Source organism: Asterias rubens, chromosome 3 (genome assembly GCF_902459465.1).
Source record: "Asterias rubens chromosome 3, eAstRub1.3, whole genome shotgun sequence".
Lineage (NCBI taxonomy): Eukaryota > Metazoa > Echinodermata > Asteroidea > Forcipulatida > Asteriidae > Asterias > Asterias rubens.
In genome coordinates this window covers 6,358,343-6,377,300 of record NC_047064.1, presented here as the reverse complement: position 1 = coordinate 6,377,300, position 18,958 = coordinate 6,358,343, and the positions used below count along the sequence as shown (strand labels likewise).

At 37.9% G+C, this 18,958-nt stretch overlaps 1 protein-coding gene across 1 annotated transcript in view; it reads right to left on the bottom strand.

Annotated features, from left to right (window-relative positions):
• Window positions 1-49: 49 nt before the first annotated feature.
• Window positions 50-18,958, bottom strand: part of LOC117287832 (neurexin-4-like) — a 67,182-nt gene continuing 48,273 nt past the window's right edge. Inside the window, exons 16-23 of the mRNA XM_033768372.1 lie at window positions 10,986-11,212; window positions 10,202-10,367; window positions 8,827-9,060; window positions 7,759-7,944; window positions 5,221-5,348; window positions 3,038-3,122; window positions 2,227-2,496; window positions 50-1,789 (exon numbers count right to left, since the gene is read on the bottom strand). Coding sequence (XP_033624263.1) covers window positions 1,596-1,789; window positions 2,227-2,496; window positions 3,038-3,122; window positions 5,221-5,348; window positions 7,759-7,944; window positions 8,827-9,060; window positions 10,202-10,367; window positions 10,986-11,212 — 1,490 coding nt within the window. The 3' untranslated portion in view covers window positions 50-1,595. The remainder of the gene's footprint in view (window positions 1,790-2,226; window positions 2,497-3,037; window positions 3,123-5,220; window positions 5,349-7,758; window positions 7,945-8,826; window positions 9,061-10,201; window positions 10,368-10,985; window positions 11,213-18,958) is intronic.

Here is an 18,958-nt window from a genome sequence, read left to right as displayed (position 1 = left end):
AATTGCAAGGGTCGTGGATTCAAATCCCACCCGGGTATAACGAGCCTGTGATATTTTTTCACAGGAATCAGGAAAGTACGGAGTATACAGTGCTAACACACATCGGTGTATGGGTAAAACCAATTAACAATCCTTTAATTGTAATGGAGCAATAAGAGTTACATCGGTTTTGTCAGGAGCAGTGTTTTTATGTACTGTAACCTGTCAAGCAGATATGGGTTAAAAGTTATTTAAAATTGTCCAATTTAGGCACTAATCTTTTTTTTTTTTTAAGTTTTGAAAAAAAGTTTACATTTCCCCTCTTCTATGGTTCCAGATAAGTTGTAAAAGTTTAATGTACATTGACCATGGTCTAATTCCATATTGCTGTTAAGCAGAAAGTTGCTTAGCACAGAATATTCTTGCTGAGCAGAAGCAGTCTACCAGCCAATATACCGTGTAATGTATATTACTCATAATTAGCTCCCTGCTAATATGCTTAGTGAATTTTGTGAAATTGGGCCTGCCCTCAAGTGCCAACCACTTTTCAAGAATGCTTTTCATTATTAAGCCTGTTCAATGGAAAACTTCCGGAAGCTCATTTATTACAAAACTGCTTAGCAGGAAAACAACTTGCTGGAATAAAATGATGTATCACTCTGTTACCATCCCAAAATTATCCTTACTGACCAGGGGCCCCATTTGAGAGAGCTGCTTAAGCGACAGAATTAGCTAAGCACAAAGGTAAGCAAAAACTTTGCTAAGCGCTGGAATATCTTTCTCAGCAGAAAATTAAGCTCCCTTTCCAAAATTAAATAAAAATAATTTGGAAGGCTGATCATCCTTGCTTGGATCTGAAGACTTAATTGTGAAAGACCTGGCTACAACAAGTTTGAGATGCAGGCATGCGAAGGGCGCCCTTGGCAGCCAGCCACATCAACCCACACATGACCATGGAACACAATCAGCGATCAATACAGTTTGATTTTCCAGAGGATGCACAATCAGAGGGCTCTGAGAAAAAACCCATGTGGCAAAGGAGAAGACCAAGGCACAGCTCTATTCACATATGGCCTCAGCAAGGCATCGAACCAGGGCCACTTCTGGTGAGAGGTGAGCACTTCACACACTAGCCATCCATGCCTGGTGTTATCACACTATTGTGAATGGTTACAAACTACTTCTTGCTGAAGCAATACTTTCTACTGAACAGCCGTATGAAATTGGGCCCAGCATTGTCCATCTATACCTAACTTTACTACTTAGCCAAAACTTTCTGCTTAGCAGCTCTAAGACTGTATAAAAGCCCTGCAAATACGTACGGCAGATTCTTGACCAGAACTACCGCTATCTTACCAATCATACAGAAAGACTTGTATTTTAAGAATTGCTTTAATCTTTGTCCCCGATTCTATAAAAATTAAAAACAGTAAAACAGTTTGAAGTTTTAAAAATCAGTCTCAGATAACACAAAAAACATTACAAAAATCATGGGTGTTTTTTTTTAAAAAGGATACAAGAGAAAATACATGGTGAATCTTGTGAAAACGAATTAAGAAGAATAAATAACTACGGTTAAAAAAAATTAAAAAAACGAAAGTGGAATCGGGCTGGGGTTAAATGTACCATTCTTTCTTCTTGTCTGGTTTTAGTTGCTTGGCACCAGTCATCATGACTGCCGTGTCCGCATCGCCAGCGTCGTCCGAACCCTTAGCCTCGTTGGTGCGGTACATGCCCTTGTGCTGGTGAAGGTGACGGACAACCAGGACCACCAGGACGATCAGAGCGATGAGCAGGACGATGATCACAACTGCATTATGGGAAAGATAAAGGTCAAGGGTCAGGGAGAGTAAAGTCTTGACAGTTAAAGTGAATCTACGATGCAAACAGAAACTATATTTGAAAGGAAATTTCCATTTATGTTTTAATCAATCTTGTATGATCTTAGTTTGTGTGATTAAATGCATATTTGTAATCTTTTTATTGCTGTTAATATATAGATATAGTGTATATATTTCAATTTATAGTTGTTCTCTTTAGGACCTGCTGAAGAGAAGGGAGCCTCTAGTCAGGAACTTTCCGGCAATCCTTCCGGCTCCAGCTGGGTCTCTTTCCTAAATTGCTCTTGTATCTTTTAATGTTTTTACCAGAGTGCATTATTGTGCATTGTGTCATTATGTCATTATCTGCCGGAAAAATTAAACAAATATAAATATAAACTTCACATGAAGCAAAGAAAAGACTCACAAGCGATAGCCGCCTGATCCCCGGGTGCAAGGGCTCGCTTAGCGGGAGGCAGAGGGTTAGGATCCCCAGTGACCGGGGCTTGGGTCGGTGGTACGGGTATCTCCGGTACCGCCGCGTTGGGGATTTCTTCCTCTACCCTACAACGAGACTTCTGCATGCTCCCGGCACTGGTCACGTAATCAGGGGGTGAATTGGAGTAGTAGCGCTTCAGTGGGTAGATGTCGTTGAATTTGACTCGTGAGATGCAGCCCTTGAAGGATTGTGAGCTCTCTGGAGCGGGGAGAGAATGAGAAGGGTGAAAATGAATCACAGGTGAAAAAAGAATTCCTCTTCTATAAATGATTACTATACAACCACAATATAAAGCCAATTCCTTAAAGGATACCTTTGGTTTTTGCAAATGTCGTTTGTTTTTATCATATCTAATTGTAGATGTACACAATAAACTAACATCTCAAATTATTTTGCTGGGCCTAATTTCATGGCTTTGCTTACCATAAGCAAAACCTCTTTCACAGGTTAGCAGGGAATTTTTGCTTGTGCATATGCGTACTCCACGTTACTAGGCATTCTTTGCTTACACAGCTAGCGCAGAAACTTGGCTTTGCACAGTAACTAGAGAATGGTGATCGTAAGCGCAGAATTTGGGGGTAAGCAGAGCCACAAAATTGGGCCCAGATGGTTTGGGAGTGTGGGATCCTTGACACTTGACACATCAACCTGCGCTTTGAACACCCAGCAGGGTGGATACGTGCGCATTACAAGTCTTATTATTATTATCAACCACCCATGGAATGACCATGTTTTGTACCTTGGCCACCGATGTAGAGTTTGACTGCTTGGAAGGTGGTGTCTACTCCTGAGGTCGTCTTGCTGATCGGCACATAGTCGTCCACCTATCAGGAGAAAAAGAAACATGCTATGTCAGAATTTGTATGAAAGTTGTGTAAGAAACAGGCATGACATTTGGTCTTTGGGGAAAAAAGTAGGAAAAGTGTATTTATAAGACAAGGGTTGACCTACATGTTCATGTACATAGTATAGGATTAAATAAATAAAAATTCAAATTTTCGAAAATCAGACTAAAGTAGGTAGCAATAAATATGTTATGCAATACTAAAACAGCTTTATTAAAGGCAGTGGACACTATTGGTAATTACTCAAAATAACTATTAGCATAAAACCTTTCTTGGCGACGAGTAATGGGGAGTTGTTGATGGTATAAAACATTGTGAGAAACGGCTCCCTCTGAAGTACCATAGTTTTCGAGCAAGAAGCAATTTTCCACGAATTTGATTTCGAGACCTCAGATTTAGAACTTGAGGTCTCGAAATCAACCATTTAAACACCATAACTTCGTGTGACAAGGGTGTTTTTTTCTTTCATTATTATCTCGCAAGTTCCATGACCGATTGAGCTTCATATGTGAAGGCTATGTCTTTGACGATTACCAATAGTGTCCATTGTCTTTAAAAACAACTTTACACTAGGCCTACTGTTACACATTATTTTCTACATTGCAAATACATTTTTTAATTATGTAATTCATACTCACTATAAATCTCAATTCGCATCAAGACATATTTTTGAGTGAACAGAAGATGGGAAATTAAATGTTCCACAGAAGTAAAATATGAAACAAATAACTAACTTAATGTGATTGGATGTGTTCATTTGAGTAAGTATATCATCATGGAATACCAAAAGCATTCCCATTGCCATATTAATATTTTTATTTTTTTCTCGAGTCATTCTTAATTCTACAATACATAGCGAGATATAAATCATATTAAAATTTAAGCAAATGGCAACAATAGAGAATAATACAATTTAAAAAGGAATACAAACAAGTTTCACAATTGAATGTGATTATTGTATGGGAAGGAAGATGTTTTTTTTTATCAATTCAATATCAACACAACCAATTCAAAATATCAGGCATAGTGTTTAGCCCTTGGTAAAACAGTAGGAAAATGTTAATGAGTACATGGGCAGACATATATGGTATTGAACCCCTTACACGCACGTCACACGTGGCAACTGGTCCAAGCTCACCATTTTGGTGGTCAATAGGTCTACGTGTAAACGCCGCGTCGCCTAAAATGCGCAGTTCACTGAAACACGCACAGTGACATTGCCCACCAGTGTGGCACATTCAAGATTATTCTGATGATGACGTCAGGTGAATTGGGTCAATAGGGTTTTATAGGCTTTCCAGGCTATCAATAACATAAACAAAACAGATTCGGATTGAAGAACACCAGGCCTGATACTTCACGGAGGCGACAAAGACGATTGCCTCCGTTGCCTCTTGCCATTGCCTTGGCGCCCTTGAAATGCTCCGGTAGAAATTTACAATCCCCTCATAGGGTGCCCTTTACCCAGGAAAAGATGCCTTGGTGCCCTTGCTCTTTCAAAAACGAAGCATACAGGCCTGGAATAGACCTTATGCACATGACGTCATTTCAGTAGGGCGCCCTCACCTAAAGGTCAAAAGGAGATTGTTAATTGGCCAATACTTTGCGCCGCGCGTACAAATCTGTGCGTCTCGATTGTTTCGTCACCGTTTTTCCTCTAAGATGGCGGCTGGATGACGTCAATGCATAAGGTCTATAGCATTCCTGAAGTATGTTTTAGGAGGTCTCCATAGGACCCAAACTGTCTACCATTTCTTTTCAAAAATTAACAATAACAGCAGTATGCTGTACAAACAGAGACAGCAATACAAGTAAAACTATCAATTCAATTCAATTCAATTCACAAATCACAGGTAAATAAAAAAATACTTAGAAAATGTACAATGAACAAAGAATTTTATGGCAAATGATAAAATATGAAAATATGATGTTCATGTAGAAGCAGAGACAACATCGCAATATAAAAACTATCAATTCACAAAGAACAGGTGCAAAATTACTTTGAAAGTGTACAGCAAAATAAAACCATTTATGGATCCCACTTGCAACCTCCAATCAATAGGAATTTGACACTTGCCTTTAAGATTGCCTCATTGCCGTTGCGTTTCACTGTCACGTAATGGTGTCTACCGTCGGCAAAGTTGTGCTCACTCGTCAAGATCTCTGGGTCTCCTGCACCAAGCTTGTAGGTGTACGTCACGAAACCTAGACAAAGAAAATGTTATAAACCTTGAAAACTTAGTGTAAACAATTGGTTAATAATATTAAAAGTTAATCATAATTTATTGATTTATATTGCGCCCATTCCGTAAAATGTACACAAGCATATCAAAATAATTAGACAAAGATTAAAAACCCTTACAACTGGTGAAAGCAAGAAACACCACAATCCCACCCCCCCCCCCCCCCAAAAAAAAAAATGAAAACACAAGACCCTTTCATTAAAGACAGTAGATACAACAGTAAAAATGCATTGACATAAATACAGTAGATACAACAGTAAAAATGCATTGACATAAACACAGTAGATACAACAGTAAAAATTCATTGACATAAATACAGGGCATAAAAATGCATTGACATAAAGACAGTAGACACAACAGTTAAAATGCATTGACATAAAGACAGTAGACACAACAGTTAAAATGCATTGACATAAAGACAGTAGATACAACAGTTAAAATGCATTGACATAAAGACATTAGATACAACAGTTAAAATGCATTGACATAAAGACAGTAGACACAACAGTTAAAATGCATTGACATAAAGACAGTTGACACAACAGTTAAAATGCATTGACATAAAGACAGTAGACACAACAGTTAAAATGCATTGACATAAAGACAGTAGATACAAGTAAAATGCATTGACATAAAGACATTAGATACAAAAGTAAAATGCATCGACATAAAGACAGTAGATACAACAGTTAAAATGCATTGACATAAAGACATTAGATACAAAAGTAAAATGCATTGACATAAAGACATTAGATACAAAAGTAAAATGCATTGACATAAAGACAGTAGATACAACAGTTAAAATGCATTGACATAAAGACAGTAGATACAACAGTTAAAATGCATTGACATAAAGACAGTAGATACAACAGTTAAAATGCATTGACATAAAGACAGTAGATACAACAGTTAAAATGCATTGACATAAAGACAGTTGACACAACAGTTAAAATGCATTGACATAAAGACAGTTGACACAACAGTTAAAATGCATTGACATGAAGACAGTAGATACAACAGTAAAAATGCATTGACAAAAAGACAGTAGATACAACAGTAAAAATGCATCGACATAAAGACAGTAGATACAACAGTTAAAATGCATCGACATAAAGACAGTAGATACAACAGTTAAAATGCATCGACATAAAGACAGTAGATACAACAGTTAAAATGCATCGACATAAAGACAGTAGATACAACAGTTAAAATGCATTGACATAAAGACAGTAGATACAACAGTTAAAATGCATTGACATAAAGACAGTTGACACAACAGTTAAAATGCATTGACATAAAGACAGTTGACACAACAGTTAAAATGCATTGACATAAAGACAGTAGATACAACAGTTAAAATGCATCGACATAAAGACAGTAGATACAACAGTTAAAATGCATCGACATAAAGACAGTAGATACAACAGTTAACATGAATTGACGTAAAGACAGTAGATACAACAGTTAAAATGCATTGACATAAAGACAGTAGATACAACAGTTAAAATGCATTGACATAAAGACAGTAGATACAACAGTTAAAATGCATCGACATGAAGACAGTAGATACAACAGTTAACATGAATTGACGTAAAGACAGTAGATACAAGTAAAATGCATTGACAATAAAGACAGTAAATACAAAAGTAAAAATGCATTGACATCAAGACAGTAGATACAACAGTAAAAATGCATTGACGTAAACACAGTAGATACAACAAGTAAAATGCATTGACATAAAGACAGTAAATACAACAGTAAAAATGCATCGACATCAAGACAGTAGATACAACAGTAAAAATGCATTGACGTCACGACAGTAGATACAACAGTAAAAATGCATCGACATCAAGACAGTAGATACAACAGTAAAAATGCATTGACGTAAAGACAGTAGATACAAAATGTACTTGGGAAAGGAACCATAAAACCACATATAGTAAAAAGCTTGTTCACACAGATAAGTCTTCTGAACAGATTTAAAAACATTTTAAGTCAAAATGATTGATAAAGATAAATAATCCCCTTTGAAGAACTTTCAAATCACTGATAATGCTTATCCTGATTGACGCAACATAAATAACACGGTATATGAATCTCGACAAAATCCATAGTGGTGTCTTTTCTTGCCTTCCGCATGTGGGACAACAGTTCGAATCCCACCGGGGGCACTATGTGGATTGGCTTTTCAGTCTCTACTAGACTGCGTGGGTTTTCACTGGAACCATTCTCTGGGGTTTTCCTCCGACATCTAAAACTGTAACTTCTTTATCTTCTCTCTTTGCTCTAACAAGAGTGTTGATAATATATATCCAAACCCAAAATACTGAAACAGAACCTACAAAATGTTTTGATTAAAATCAAGGACTTACCCTGTGGATTTTGAAGAGCCAGCTCCTGGTACACGCCGTTAGAGCTGCTCTCTACTCTGAGCAGCCTCCCTCTGGTAGCATCGGTGGTGAAAGCCAGTGTGATGTCATCCATCTCGGAGTCTTGGACATCGACGTCTGGAACGTCATAAACGACCTCACTCTGCCCCTCCATCAGGCTGCCAATTTCTGATGAGAGGCGGGCGAACATATTATTCAGTATAAAAAATTGTTTGAAGATAAATTATCAATTCATTCATTATTCATTCATTTATTTATAATTCTTCATCATGATATAAAAACATGAAATTCCATATCCAGTGTTAAAAAAAACAAGACATCACTTTAATACAAGAACTTAAAGGCAGTGGACACTATTGGTAATTACTCAAAATATTTGTTAGCATAAAAACTTACTTGGTAACGGGTAATGGAGAGCTGTTGATAGTATAAAACATTGTGAGAAAAAAACATTCTGAAGTAATGAAGTTTTCGAGTAAGAAGTAATTTTCCACGAAGTTGATTTTAAGACCTCGGATTTAGATTTTGAGGTCTCGAAACCAAGCATCAGAAAGCACACAACTACGTGTGACAAGGGTGTTTTTTCTTTCATTATTATCTCGCAACTTTGATGACCAATTGAGCTCAAATTTTCACTCACCGGTCTTTGACAATTACTAACAGTGTCCAGTGTCTTTAATATATAAACAAGAATTGGTCTAAAAAGAACATAACGTTATTGGAATAGTAGTTAAACAGAAAAAAAAATACATAGATGGCCTATAACAAAACTTGGTTAAAGAAAACTTTCTGGTACCCTAGTGGTAACTGCACACATGCAACCTGGTAAACTTGGGTTAGATTCCTGGCTATAATGACAGTTACAGGTTGAATGGCTTCCGACTGGAACCCCAAACAATGTAAATGAAGAAAAAAAACGGGGAGACCGCCAACATTCGGGCTAAATTGCTCAGTTGGTGGAGCGCCAGAATGTTAATCCGGAGGTCGCAGGTTCAAGCCCCCCTTAGGTCAATTTTCCTTCGTTCACACCCAAAACAATATTTCCCTCACCTTTAGAGCAATACTGCCCCTCGAATGCCGTCATTTCACACTGGCACGTAATCTCATCATAAGTCTCGATGCATTTACCGACATTCAGGCACGGCTTGTCGTCACATTTGCCCGAGCACCCAGCAACGACCTGCTGTGTGGTTTTACTCGCCGCCACCATGTCGATGAAACGGCCGTTGACGATGAGGCTACGCATGCAGCCGAGAAATCCTTCGGATTGGAGGGTCGAGGAACCTGCGAAAAGCAAATGAGAGCACTTAGAGTTATTCTGCATTCTACATACTCAACGTATCATGAAGCCCTTGAGGGTAACAAATCTTCTCTCCCTTCAACGACAAACGAAAGACATATTGCATTGGCTGCCTAAACAGCGAGGTGATCAGGCGCAATATAACTTAAAGAGACAGCCCTAGAATTCAATTCAAGTCAACTTTAATGGTCCTACCATGGAGGAAATTTTAGAAATCTCTAAAGAAAGGTATAAGACCAACAGAAACAAGAAGAGTGCAATTCATTACCTAATGGACCTTTTAAAGGGTATAATATGTACTTTTTCCTAATAAAAAACACAATGTCCACAGATTTACATTAAACTTACACAGTTTGAAGATTATGATAGTAGAAAGCTTCCCATGAAATTTTACTTACTGAGGTGCTGTAGTTTTTGAGAAATGAGTAAAGGTAATAATTTTCGTCTCAGTTTTAGCATGTAAAAGCGTATTAACCAGTTATGCTATGGTTTTGGTATAATATCATAACTGGTTAAGGGGATCTTACATGCTAAAATAGTTTTGGTCTCAACTATTTTGTGACGTGTTTTACTCATTTCTCAAAAACTACACAACCTTAGTTAGTAATATTTGAAGGGAAGCTTTCCACTATCATTATCTTCAAACCCTGTAAGTTTAATTTAAATCTGTGGACATTTTGAAAAAGTATCCGAATCCTTTAAACGAAAGTTAGTTCAAATGATACTTCACTCTAGATACTAGGGGTTTGAGCCAACATTTGCTTGGGTTCATTTGACTGCTAATGTGTGTTTCATGAAAGTGTTTATAGAATTGCTGATATGTTTATTTTCAGTTTTTAGGAATTCTTTTATTGGTGTATGCTTCTGGTGACTGCCTTGTCTTTATGCAGGTTTTTCTTCCCCTGTATTCCAATGTGTGTAGTTGTTCTTGTGTGTTTTTTGCAGATTGTTAACTAATGTTCATCGATTTCCTTTTTATTGTAAAATGATGTGAACTACATTTTGAATTCATACCATAATAAATTCTTTTGGTTGGTAAGAAGTTAACAACTAATTCTATTTCTCTTTTCAAATTTTTAGAATTTCAGAAGATACACTTATTCAAAACTCAAAGTTCTCCTTTACCAATGAAAAAGTCACTAGTCAACCGGAGTCTGAGCTTTCCCATGTTGTACTGAACCGTCTCCGTGGCTCCACCGTCGATAGCCAACGTCACCTCTTTGGTATCCAAGGTAACCATTACATGATGCCACTGGTCGTCATTGACTGCCGCTGACAAGTTGTAGTCCACCTGCAAGGTACCGAGAAAAAGATGTTAAAACCGGTGTAGCAGCAAATAAAAAGGGTCATACAGAAATGCCTTTAGGCCGAGTAGTTTCTGTTTATTTATTTTTTAAAAATATTGCGTTTTTGTTATCGCTGATGCACACTTGAAGGCATTTATCGTGTTTTTAACGTGATGTGATTACTAATAATAATAAAGAATAAACATTTGTAGAGCGCTTTCCACATGCATCTCAAAGCGCTTTAGCATTGTCTGAAAAGATGTGTTTTTAGCTGAGTCTTGAATAAGCTGATCGAGGATGAGTCATGGATGTGAAGAGGGAGCTTGTTCCAGCAAGTTGGTGCAGCTACTGAGAATGCTCTGTCACCATAGCGGGTGTTCTTGCGTGGGCCATTGGAAAGTTGAAGATGGATGTTGGATGTTGATCGAAAGGCTCATGAACAGAAGGCAACTTTTGTGAGATGAGACTATTGATGTATGCGGGTGCGAGGCCATTTTGCTTTGTAAACAAGGAGAAGAATTTTGAACTGAATCCGCTTAAGAATAGGTAGCCAGTGTAGCGAACGAAGAACCGGTTTAATATGTATAATAAGTTGCATTGAATTGAATGGAATTGTCTCTTACCTCTTTAAGTCCAGCGCCGTAATCAAGTGTGAAGCGGATCATCTTGGGCGTGTTCATCTCCAGCTTGACAAACGTCTCATCCCGGCCATCGGCCGCGGCCAGTACTGCAGAGTCCTGAGTGGTCTTAAACTCCAGGGACACCACCATGGCCTTGGCGTCCAGCGAGGCAACGGGGAACAGGAGGTGGGCCTCGCGGGTGCGGAACGTCACCGTGTTTAGAGTGTAAGCTGGAATCATAATCAAAAAATTAAATGGTACCAGACCTTAACGACATGGAGGCCATGACCTCTGTTGCCTTGGGCCCCATTTCAAGAAGCTGCTTAACCAGATAATATTGCTGATCAGTTTTCTGCTTAGAAATGAGCATGGTATCAGGCACAAATTGTACATGGGACAAGGTAGTTTACATGTAGCTGATAACCTTTGTTCTGGTAAGCATACGTTTATTGTGCTTAAGCAGCTCTTCAATGGTGTTGGAGTTTGATGGATTGAGTACTGTTTCCACAAGAGAACTGTTGCAGTTTGATTCACTGAGTACTGAAGCCAATAGTGGGTTGCTATAATGGTGTTGGAGTTTGATGGATTGAGTCCCGTTTCCACAAGAGAACTGTTGCAGTTTGATTCACTGAGTACTGAAGCCAATAGTGGGTTGCTATAATGGTGTTGGAGTTTGATGGATTGAGTACTGTTTCCACAAGAGAACTGTTGCAGTTTGATTCACTGAGTACTGAAGCCAACAGTGGGTTGCTATAATGGTGTTGGAGTTTGATGGATTGAGTACTGTTTCCACAAGAGAACTGTTGCAGTTTGATTCACTGAGTACTGAAGCCAATAGTGGGTTGCTATAATGGTGTTGGAGTTTGATGGATTGAGTACTGTTTCCACAAGAGAACTGTTGCAGTTTGATTCACTGAGTACTGAAGCCAACAGTGGGTTGCTATAATGGTGTTGGGGTTTGATGGATTGAGTACTGTTTCCACTAGAGAACTGTTGCAGTTTGATTCACTGAGTACTGAAGCCAACAGTGGGTTGCTATAATGGTGTTGGAGTTTGATGGATTGAGTACTGTTTCCAAGAGAACTGTTGCAGTTTGATTCACTGAGTACTGAAGCCAATAGTGGGTTACTATAATGGTGTTGGAGTTTGATGGATTGAGTACTGTTTCCACAAGAGAACTGTTGCAGTTTGATTCACTGAGTACTGATGCCAATAGTGGGTCACTATAATGGTGTTGGAGTTTGATGGATTGAGTACTGTTTCCACATGAGAACTGTTGCAGTTTGATTCACTGAGTACTGATGCCAATAGTGGGTTACTATAATGGTGTTGGGGTTTGATGGATTGAGTACTGTTTCCACTAGAGAACTGTTGCAGTTTGATTCACTGAGTACTGAAGCCAATAGTGGGTTGCTATAATGGTGTTGGAGTTTGATGGATTGAGTACTGTTTCCACATGAGAACTGTTGCAGTTTGATTCACTGAGTACTGAAGCCAATAGTGGGTTGCTATAATGGTGTTGGAGTTTGATGGATTGAGTACTGTTTCCACTAGAGAACTGTTGCAGTTTGATTCACTGAGTACTGAAGCCAATAGTGGGTTGCTATAATGGTGTTGGAGTTTGATGGATTGAGTACTGTTTCCACAAGAGAACTGTTGCAATAGGTGGTAACTATAATGGTGTTGGAGTTTGATGAGTTTCTAAAGGGTAAGGCGCGCGGTCCATTTAGGGCCGGTTCGGCAACCATCCACGATTGCCGCAAACGATTACTTTACAGAGGGTCAATCGGTTGAGTTTCGGCACGCAATCGTTTCCAGAGATTAAAGAAAGACTTACTCAGGTGAAACACAAAAGAGTTGGTACTTGACTATGGTTTACAACTAACGAAGGAGTTCGCCAAAACCAGGCTGTCACTGACACTTCCACCGCTAATCCCTCGTTAATCACGACTAATCCTCCACGGCCAGGAGTACTGGTAACAATGGGTGGGTGCGTGTACGCCCAGGTAGTAGCTTTTCTTAGCATCATGAATGAATAGGTTTTGGGGGGCAAAACACGGCATTGAACATCTTGTTATGTAATTTAAGTCGACAAAATTCGGGATTCTTGATTTTGAGAGGTAGGACCGAACGGAAATCATACAAATATTTAACAAGGCTGTTCCAATTGATAAGATGGTTAACGGATCGCGGTGAACGATTTCCTACCGCGATCCGCTGTGAAAATTGGGGGAAATGAAAATTCCTCATTTCGTTTGTATTGACGAACTTTTGGTCACATTATCTAGACTATATAATCTTATTTTTTTTCTTTTCAGAGCCACACACATCAAAAAAGAGATTTAACATGATGCGTCTTTGTAATAAAAAGTTATTAAACTATTCATTTATAATTTCCCAGATTTGTAATATTTATGTTTCAGATTTTCCCCAAATCACAAGACGGACTCCAAATTCATTTACACTTTTCCATGAAACTTATTTATATTAAAGCACGAGATTGTCTGATGAACGTTAAACATAGAGGGGCTTTATCTTTACTCGATGTCAACTTAAACGTTAAAACGGGTCGGGTATAAACAAATGTTCTGATAATAAGATCAGTTCATTTATTCCACTTAATCATAAAACAAACAATTGCACACACATACATTCGATATTTTTTATTGCAGTCTTTTTATTAATGCAAAGGTATTTCTTCTTCAATGCTAACAGTATGTTTAAATGTAAAAGTATTCACAAATAAACCTTCAGACGAGGACGTACTTATAACCGTCCTATTTGCAGATCACACCCAAATTCAACAACCTGGTCATACGTTTATTAAAAACAAACACGTTAGTTGGGAAACATTCTTAGTTGGTCACAATCAACCACAAACTGAGTTCGTCTCGAACGCTCAAATGCATGTATACATGTACATGATGTACCCATGTGAGGTATATTGACGTTTCCGGCAAAGCCAACCAGCAAATCAGGACATAAAGAGGTAAAAGTAGAATGTCAGGTTATATACTTCATCGTTTTTCACGATAAAAAAAAGTATGTGTGGTATCTTTTGACAAGTATTTTGTAAATAAAAAAACACAGCGCATAAAATAAAGCGTTTGAACATCAAGTTTTGAAATTCATATTCATAGTCTACTATACAACAGTCAAAGCTATAAGCCCAACACAATGGACATTAATCCGTTTGACAATCGTGTGATGGTTGCCGAACCGGCCCTAACTGGACCGAGCAATTGCAATGAAACTTTCAGGGATCGAGGGTTATGGTGCAATATTGATCCTAGGGCAATGATGTCATGATGATGTCATCACCGGTCACATGACGTCATCTTAAAGGTGTTTTATGTTAAATGTTTGAAAATATATATCAAATCAGCCAAAACGGACCGTAGGTTTCTGTTTGCGGGATTGGGTAGGGGAAAATTAGGTCTTCATATTTTGTTCGTGTGGTTGACCTAACATGGCATCTACTTCCGGTCGAAACGGGCCAAAAACGTAAGTGCCCTGTAAATCAAAAAGTGGTAAAAGTTATGAAGTAGCTTTCCAGGACGGAAGTGTCTAGCAAGGGTGGGCAGTTCAAACAAAACATTGGTGACGTCATAAATTGCAACAGCGCCCTCTAGCAGCAGGTTGAAAACTCTTCAAAATTTACTTTTTGTAGATGTCTGTGGTGAAATTTGCTGTAATCACTTTAAATAACGTCATCGGGGGTCACGTGACGCGACATTAAAGGTGCACTTTTTTGAAGTCGTATAACTCTCGAAGTAATGACGCGATTATGTTGAAACTTCGTGGATTGTTTGATATTGGCAAGTTCTTGTGAATTGTAAAATGACTTAATGATGACGTCATCACATGGTTTTTCTTAAAGATTTTTTCCATTTTTGCGCCTTTAACACATCAATTGCTATCTGAACATGGTATAATCCAAATTATTTTTTTAATTAGCCCGGATTGGTCATAACTGCTATGAAAAAATAAACAAATAAATTACAAATTCAGTTGAAAAATTTAAATTGTTATTAAAAAAACATCTATGCATTTGTGCACATATGCAATTATGTCTAGTTTCTATTTATTTTTACTTAAAAAAAAAAAAAAAAAATTGCCTAAGAGAGTATTTTATATAATAGTGTGTATGTGCCTCCCTATGTGACTGGATTAACAGGCTTTCGAGCTCCAGTGTTTAATTATTGGTTTAATCCCAACGAGGTATGTTTCTTGGTGATCTTACCGAGACGAAGTCGAGGTAAATTACCAAGGACCAGGCCTCTTATACACACTTTGATTCTCATTCATAAATACCTTTTTGGTAAAAAAATATGAACACTTTTGGTCAAAGGTAAAATAAATGCAAACATTATAATTGTTCAATGATTTCTTTCAACACAACAGCCCTCCAGCTATACAAAAATGGTAAGGCCCTCCGCCGCCCTCGGTTAAACAACTCCTTATAAGGGAATGCTGTGCGCGTCGCGCGTATCGCGTGATGTGGCACAACTGTCCCGGCCGTTGCTCTTGACCAATAGGAATGAAGAAACTGCCTTGTATAAGCACAGGTGCGAGCTCGCGTCTAACGCCCATGTTTCAACACTTTTTACTGGTCATTAAACAAAGGTTTATACACACCCACGTGACGCGCTCTCCACCAATTCAATTAAATTTTTGTTAAGCCAGCAGCAAGAGCTGGTCAACCATTCAATTTCATTAATTTGGCAAACATTTTCCAAATGCATTGTTTGCATTCAAATTCAATGACGTCATCGGGGGTCACGTGACGCGGCATTAAGGGTTCACTTTTTGAAGTCGTATAACTCTCGAAGTAATGATGCGATTATGTTGAAACTTTGTAGATTGTTAGATATTGGCAATTTCTTGTGAATGGTGAAATGACGTCATGATGACCTCATCACGTGATATTTTTATGTTTTTTTTTATTTTTCCACTTTTTACACATAAATTGCTATCTGAACATGGTACAATACACATTTTGTTGTTTATTTATGTCACATTGGGCTATTTGCTTTGAAACACAACAAATTTCAAACTCAGTTGAGAAATTTGACAATTTTATTGACGAAACAGCTATGCATTTGTGCACAGATGCAAATATGTCTAGTTTGTGTGTGTTTGTTTGTGTTGTACATGTAGATTGTTAGATATTGGCAAGTTCTTGTGAATGGTGAAATGACGTCATGATGACGTCATCACATGATTTTTTCATTTTTGCACTTTTAATACATAAATTGATATCTGAACATGATACAATCCAAATTTTGTTTTTTATTTATGTCACATTGGGCTCATTGCTTTGAAACACAACAAATTTCAAACTCAGTTGAGAAATTTGAAAATTGTATTGACGAAACAGCTATGCATTTGTGCACAAATGCAATCATGTCTAGATGCAATTGTTTCCTCCATGCAATACTGTCCGCTCCGGACACTTTTGCATATGCAATCGTGTCCGGGGCTATGCAAAAACCGTCCGGTGGACATGACATGACTGTACATGTATGTGTGTGCGTAAGCGAGCGTGCATGCACTGAACCTACGTACTAATGCAGCATGAATATTTACGTATTTTATGATTGCAGCGAATACCCAACGGCCGAACATTTCCATAGCCATTCATTACATGCATTTAGCTTGTACAAAATGGCGAACGTGTTCCGTCGACCAAGGGCGTTTAATTTACTGCAATGATGCTTTTGCACGGGGGCGGTCACAACTGCATATGCAAATGTGTCCAGGGCGGACACAATTGCATTATGCAGCAGCGTCCGGGCGGACACGATTGCATATGCAAAACCGCCTGGCGGACATTAGTGGATATATGGGTCATTCAATGTCAGACCAACGCAGAACACCTCAGAGGGAGCCGTTTCCCGGACATTAGTGCATATATGCAATAATGTCCGCCTGATAGTATTGCATAGAGGACATAATTGCATATCTTAAAAAATAATTAAAAACGTACACTTATGGTTTGCGAGACTATGAACAACAAAAATCCACACCAATTATCTGGGAACTTTTTTTCACATCAGTCACCCGGCTTATGCAATTTCATATTAAATAAAATAAGCATACGCTTCAGCAATCTATAGTTTGGGGGAGCTGTTGATAGGTTTAATACGGCTCCCTTTGAAGTAACGTAGAAAGAGAAATAAGTAATTTTCCACGAATTTCATTTGGAGACCTCAGAATTAGATTTGAGGTCTCGAAATCAAGCATCTGGAAGCACACAACTTCGTGTGGCAAAGGTATTTTTACTTTCATTATTATCTCGCAACTTCGACGACCAACTGAGCTCAAATCTTGACAGGTTTGTTATGTTATATATGTGTTGAGATACACCAAGTAAGAAGACTAGTCTTTCACAATTACCAATAGTGTACAGTGTTTTTAAACAAACACCGGTCAATATTAAGATCATTGAAATTTACTAAGTTGTAAAGTTCAAGTTTTCCTTTTGTCAGCCACATTTCATCAACATTATTGTAAATAGTTTTTTTTTGTTAAAAAAAAACTCAATATGTGTTTTTCCTATATGCGCAATATTTATTTAGATACGACGAATCGCAACACAGCACATGCCAATCACCCCTGTTTCAGATTCGCCGTTTTAGTTTTGTTTTAAATAAATTTGAGCTTTAACGGCACTGGACACTACTGGTAATTACCTAAAATAGTTGTTAGCATAAAAACTTTGTTGGTAGTATACAATATTGTGGGAAACGGCTCCCTCTGAGGTGTTCTTATGAATCTCACAGCACGCAAAATAATGCAGTTAGGCTGTTTGTTCTTTTATTCGATGACCTTGAGCCCAAATGTTCACAGAATTGTTATTTCAAACAAATGTTGAGATACACAAGTTAGCATACTGGTCTCTTGACAATAACCAAACGTGTCAAGTGCCTTTACTCGTCATTGACAATTTTAAAATGCTGCCTTAAAATCTTATTTTGTCAGATGTACATTTTGTCGGCTGAGACTTGTTTGATTGTTAAATACAAATCCGGGGTGCGTTTTGAGAAAATCTTAGAGTTAAGATATCATACATTTCTGAATGTTAAGTAAATTGTATAAAGTTTTCAAAACATCTGTCTAACTAGAGGATGGTAATATCCCTCTTGGCCATTGACAACATGTGCCCCGTACAATGTAATACCATCGCTCATTATAGTTTGTAACCCGAATGTATAGTAGTTAAACAAAAATCAGAACAGATATTTTCAGAACCGATGATATACTCCGCGGTAGTAGAATAAAGAAAGACAGCTCTCTATGAACACACTCTACCTGGCAAGTAGATTCACACGTGGAGGCAAGACCCTAAATAAGGCAGGTAGCTTGTAGCGGCTTGCCTTTATATAACAAATGACATAAACTAAATGTTCATGCTTATGACAAAACACAGACGAAACATACAGACAGACAGACAGCCAGACAGACAGACGAACAAACAGACAGACGGACCGACAAACATAAAATACATACGAACAAACTACTAGAGAAAATGACAATGACAAAGTAAGCAAAAACTACAATGAGAATGTAGGTATATAAACTATGTTACATACTGGGAAATAAGTTATAAAATTGTTATAAGATATGTTGAACCTTGGTACAGGGGATGAGGCTTTGGAAGTCTGGTCAACCGAATTCTAAAGACGAGAACCGTAGTCACGGAGAGTAATGTATGTACATAATATGCGTGCAAAAGGGACATGTATATTGTTACTACATCTATTGTTGTGGTTATGAACGTCTTTATTAAAGGTGAAGTAAGACGTGAAAAGGCGAGGAAGGAGGTTACGAGTTTATTTTTCCATGAAGGTGCCTAAACAAGGTTGGTAATCAATCAATTGTTTTACGTCAATCCCTTGACAAGTCTAGTGTGTAATCTTGTGTAAAATGCTTGACTGAATAACACAAAACTAATAACAAAATTGACAAAAAGT